Raw genomic sequence first — 5,764 nt, 5'->3', positions numbered from 1 at the left:
TGACTCTGGGAACAAAACATGGATCACAGAGATTAAAATATGCGGATAAATGGTTCTCAAAAGGTTTGTGTCCATAAATATGATATTGGCGTGTGGTGTGTGTGTGTGTGTTGTGTGTGTTTGTGTGTGTGTGTGTGTGTGCTACCGCGTGTTGTGTGTGCGTGTGCGTCAATATATAGATATAGATATATATATGATGCACACACACACACACCTGGACTCACATTAATAACGTCACTGTACAATTTCACCCTTGACTCACCACTGACACTTGTTTTTGCTAATTTTTGTGGTACTTTTTTTGTCTTTAATTTGATGAATGTTGTTATTATTACTGTTATTTTGTTGTCTTTATACTGTCTTTTTGTCTTTTTAGTCTTTTTCTTTTTTGCTACAACTGCTGCTGGAATTTTCAACTTCCTCGTGGGAGTCATCCCAAAAGGATCAATAAAGAGACGTCTAGGTCTACGGGGATCAAACCCACCACTTTTTAACGATCCCATTGTTGTTGTTTTTTCCACCCGAACCCACGGAGGCTTCCTGGCTCTGAGAGAAAGGGAACTGGCCGATAGATAAATGGTTGTTTCCTAATTTGGTCGGCCTTTGGCTCTCTGTGGCTGACTGGCTTGTAAATGAACTGATGCAGCCTCATTAGAGGGGGGGGGGGGGGGGGGGGGGGTGTTTTATCACCCAGTAAACTGTTGGGACAAACAACAGCCTGAGCTGTTATTTTTCATCTGCTGAATCTAAGTACCTTGCTCCTCTAGGGTTTAATTATACTGCGTTGAACTGAATTAGAATTAATGAAACACTTTGTAATACTCTGGACAGCAAGCTTCCTACTTGTAGTTTGCTGAGCTATCGTGTGGGTGTGTGTGTGTGGTGTGTGTGTGGTGGGCTTGTGGGTGGGGTGTGTGTGTGGGGTGGGGTGTGTTGGGGGTGGGTGGTAACAGGAAGTGTTAATCTGGTATCATGACCTTACATCACCATTCTATTAATGAGTAGTCATTTTTAATAGACATGAATGACCCAAACGATGCAAACTGATCACACCGGCATGAATCTTGCCATAATTCCCATTTTACTATGTTAAACAGACCCGGTAACATGCATTTATATAAATAATCGCAAAATGTATAAATTTTTGGACATTAATTTTCCGAATGCGGGGTGTTTGAACTGAAAACTGTTATTACAATAATGATGTTAATTTGTCATAATGCTTATTACATAATTATCTTAATGTTGTTGTTATCACATGAGCGTTTTTTATAATAATGCGTTACTTTTTGATCGTTGTTACATAATGCGTGTTGTTACATATTGATGTTTTTGTTACATATTGCTGCGTTGTTACATAGTGATGTGTTGTTCATAGTGGCTGCGTTGTTTACATAGTGATGTGTTGGTTACATAGTCTGCGTGTTACATAGTGAGCTTTGTTACATAGTGATGCGGCTGTTAACATATGATGCGTTGTTGCATAGTGATGCGTTGTTACTAATGCTGTGGTTGTTTTACATATGATGCGTTGTTCCTGTGATGCGTTGTTACATAGTGAGCGTTGTTTTTTTTACATAGTGATGCGTTGTTACATAGTGTTCGTTGTTACTATTCTGCGTTTTACATATGCTGCGTTGTTACATAGTATGCGTTGTTACATATGCTGTGTTGTTACATCTGCTGCTTTGTTACACTAGTGCCCGGCGTTGGTTACAAATATGCTGCGTTTTATACATGTGTTATATATTGCTGTGTTGTTACATAGTGCCGCATTGTTTACATTGTAATGCGTTGTTACCCCATTCTGCATTGTTACATTCTGTTACATAATGCTGGCTTGTGTTACATATGGCTGCGTTGTTACATTATGATGCAATGTGAAATTTGTGATGCAGTGTTACTGTGGATGTGTTTTCCATAATGCTGCGTTGTTACCTAGTTATGTGTTGTGTTACATAGTGTGCGTGTGTTACATAGGGATGCGTTGTTACATATGAGGCGTTGTTACTAGTTCTGCGTTGGTTTATGCATTGTTACATAATGCTGGTTGTTGATATTTCCTTCCCGGTGTTTCTGTCTTTCCTTCTTTAGATGAAGAGATGTTTTCGTGTACGACTCGTCCATGGATCCTACATCGTTATTTCTGGTGGACGCTCCTGGAGCATCGGCCGCTCAACTTCAGACTCGTCCGGACGTTCCTGGGAGAACCTGGTTCAAGGCTTTCTCTGTAGAGTTCGACAAAACCAGGATCGTGAGGGACCTTTTGGATTTCTCCTCATTGTAGAGACCTCAATTACCATTTGAAGTTTATTTAAAATGTCTTGGTTTAGCAGTTCCTCTTTTCCAATGTGCTTGTGTCGAATGACATTAGTCCAATTCAACAAATCGCTGCAGTCGACGGCGGCGAAACAAGCAACATGTACGTCAATGGACAATTGTCCAGCTTATATTTACCTTCACATTTCTGTATGTGTGTGTCCTCTCTGTGGGTGATGTGTGGGGTGCCGTCTGTGTGTGTGTCTGTGTGTGTGTTTGTTGTGCTCACGTGTTTCTTTGTTTGTGTGTGTGTGTGTGTGTCTGTGTTTGGGTGTGTGTGTGTGTGTGCGGTGTGGTGTGTGTGGTGTGTCGTGTGTGTGTTTGGTGGTGTGTGTTTGTGTGTGTTGTGTGTGTTGTGTGCTCACGTGTGTCCTGTGTGTGTGTGTGTGGTGTGTGTGTGTGTGTGTGTGTGGGCAGGCCTGGCTCAGTACAGCGGAGACCCCCGGATCGAGTGGCATCTCAACGCTCACACCACCAAAGAGGCCGTGATGGAGGCCGTGAAGAACCTTCCGTACAAAGGAGGGAACACACTGACGGGTACGGTAGGCTTAGTTGTCAACTATTAAATTAATAAGCAACTATTTTGGTAATGGATTAATCAGTTTGAGTCATTTTTTTTATTAAAAAAGTAAAACTTCTCGGATTCTCCTTTTACATTAAACTGAACAACTTTTGAGTTGTGGACAAAACGAGACATTTGAGGACGTCATGTTGGGCTTTTGGGGAAACATCTACATCTACACTTGGATTTTCTGACATTTTAGAGACCAAACAGCTTTAAAAAAAAGAAAAAAAAGAAGCTGCTGAAGACAAACTGCCAGAGTTACTCCGTAGTCGTGTGTCAAAGAGCTGAATTAACACTAAGTACCCAGCGGGGTGTAAAACAGACATCAAGTACCCGTGGTGTCAATAATGGACCAACAGAAGTCAGCTGCTCATTATGTCCACACACACTCGTTAGACTCAACACTTGTCGAGCTGTTAACGGCCGTTAAAAGGCCTCGTGTTCATTAAGCCTTCGAGCCGAGGCGTGTCCTCGGAGGTCAGAGATGGGCCAATCACGCCGTCAGCAGGGCTTAACTTACTGTCACAACGGCTCATTAAAAAGAGCCGTGAGTGGCCGGAATCTCTACTGACGGGCATTTACCGTAGACGTCACTTTGTCCCATAAATCATGAACACGGCATGTCAAAACAAGGAAATGGAAAACGCAAAACTTCTTTTTTTTTTCTTCTTTTCCTTTTTTTTTCTAGTTTGCATTTTTTTTTTATGGTTTTGATGTTATATCTCCCATGGTTCAACACTAATGGTAGTAAGGAAAAGAAAAACGCATCAGAATAAATCATGTTTAATTAACCCTCCTGTTGTCCTCGGGTCAAATTTGACCCATTTTCAAAAAGTTTCTAAATAAGAAATTTGGGTTTCCTTCAACCAAATTGTAAAAAAATATATAAAAATAAATAACGTGGATGGTTCCATATGACGCTCCTCACAAGTTAAATAACTGATCAGTTCACTATTTTCATTGAATTTGGGTGTTTTATTTAATTTCATAGCATTTTAAGAAAAAAATGATTTAAAAACACGGAAAAAAGTGACAGAAGTGTAGGGAAAAAACAACAAAAACGTCCCAAGAAACACAGAAATAATTGACAAAGACACTGTAAAAAGTGAGATATGACAACAAATGTCATGGAAAGCTTCAAGAAACAACAAAAATGTCCAAAAACATGCAAAAATAATTGACAAAGACGCTGTAAAAAAGTGAGAAAGAACTTCGGGAAAAGTTAGAAAGCGTCAAAAAAGTGACAACAAATGTCAGAGAAAACTTCAAAAAACAACAAAAATGTCCCAAAAAAATCGACAAAGAACTTTGAGAAAAGTGACAAAAGTGTCTTAAGGAGGTTTTAACTTCAAATGTTGACCCATGAAAACTAGATGTAGGTCAATGGGAAGACTACGAGGGTTAAATAAACTAGTAACTCTATAACAATGAACATGACCTAAAGGCCAGTTTTTCAAGACCATGACTGCTGGTTGTCATTAGGTTTAATTAGAGTTTTCCCTTTAATTGTAACGGCGTCTTTGTCACATTGTATTCCCTGTTGTCCCGTCTGTGTCTCTGTCTCTGTGTCTCTGTCTCTCTGTCTCTGTGTCTGTGTCCATCTCTGTGTCTCTGTGTCTCTGTGTCTGAGCAGGTCTGGCTCTGACCTTCATCTTGGAGAACAGCTTCAAACCGGAGTCTGGAGCCAGACCCGGCGTTCCCAAGATAGGAATCCTCATCACGGACGGGAAGTCCCAGGACGACGTGATACCCCCCGCGCGGAGCCTGAGGGATGCTGGGATAGAACTGTTTGCCATCGGTACGCCGCACCTACACTAATACCTAAACACACCAAAACACACATACCCTAACACCTAAACACACCTACCCTAACACCTAAACACACCTACCCTAACACCTAAACACACCTACACTAACACCTAAACACACCTACACTAACACCTAAACACACCTACACTAACACCTAAACACACCTACACTAACACCTAAACACACCTACATTAACACCTAAACACACCTAAACACACCAACTCTAACGCCAGAAACACACCATGTTATCCAATCTCTCCGTTCATACGTTCAGCCGAGAGCGAATGGGTCAAGCTTTTACAAAATAAAATACATTTCAAAATAAAACAGTGGTCTAGTTTCTACTAGACCACATGTGTCAAACTCAGGCCTGCTTATCAGTTTAGGTTCACAATAAATGTTGGCACACGTAGCTTTTGATGCCTTTCTGAATTTTTATCACTTTTGCGGACGCTCTTTTCAACATTTTTGCAGTTTTTTGGGGGCTTTTTCTGACGCTTACTTTTTGACGTTTCAGTCACTTTTTCATTGTTTTTTTAATGCTTTTTCTGACGAATTTTTCAACGTTTCTGTCACTTTTTTAAACATTTGTTTTGCTTATATTTCTCTCACTTTTTTACAATATTTTTGCTCCTTTTTCAGACGTCTTTTGTGACCTTTTTTGTCTTTTTTTTTTTTCCTCAAAGATGGCTCAGTAACTTTTTCCGACTTTTTTAAGACTTTATATCGACCAAACTGTAAGCGAGAAGACTCTAGAAGACATATGATAGTATGGTCGAAGGTATTGGACTTTTCTCTTAAACCATGTCAGTAAACTATACATCTGGCCCTTGATGTGATTCTCATTTTCCAGTGTGGCCCTCAGTGAAGTTAAGTCCACGGTGCTGTACCAGACCATGTTTACATGTTTCTCACACTGTCCGTTTGTCCTCTGTCTGAAGTGATTTCTCTCACATATACCCAGATATGATATAATTGTAATAGTGAAAATAGAAGATGGGACAGCTTTAAAGGACAGAAAGAACAACTTTTAACTTTTAATAAATTATGTCAAATGTAAACACGTGATAG

The 5,764-nt window shown here is 40.1% G+C and overlaps 1 protein-coding gene across 1 annotated transcript in view; it reads left to right on the top strand.

The window, feature by feature from the left end:
• LOC116686684 (collagen alpha-1(XIV) chain-like) overlaps positions 1–5,764 on the top strand; it is a gene marked incomplete at its 3' end in the record, with an annotated part of 145,102 nt that overhangs the window by 81,276 nt on the left and 58,062 nt on the right. Inside the window, 2 exon segments of the mRNA XM_032511720.1 lie at positions 2,737–2,856; positions 4,518–4,682. Coding sequence (XP_032367611.1) covers positions 2,737–2,856; positions 4,518–4,682 — 285 coding nt within the window.

Source organism: Etheostoma spectabile, unplaced genomic scaffold (genome assembly GCF_008692095.1).
Source record: "Etheostoma spectabile isolate EspeVRDwgs_2016 unplaced genomic scaffold, UIUC_Espe_1.0 scaffold437, whole genome shotgun sequence".
Classification (NCBI taxonomy): domain Eukaryota; kingdom Metazoa; phylum Chordata; class Actinopteri; order Perciformes; family Percidae; genus Etheostoma; species Etheostoma spectabile.
Note: the sequence above shows the minus strand (reverse complement) of the source record. Positions and strands in the feature narration are given on the sequence as shown.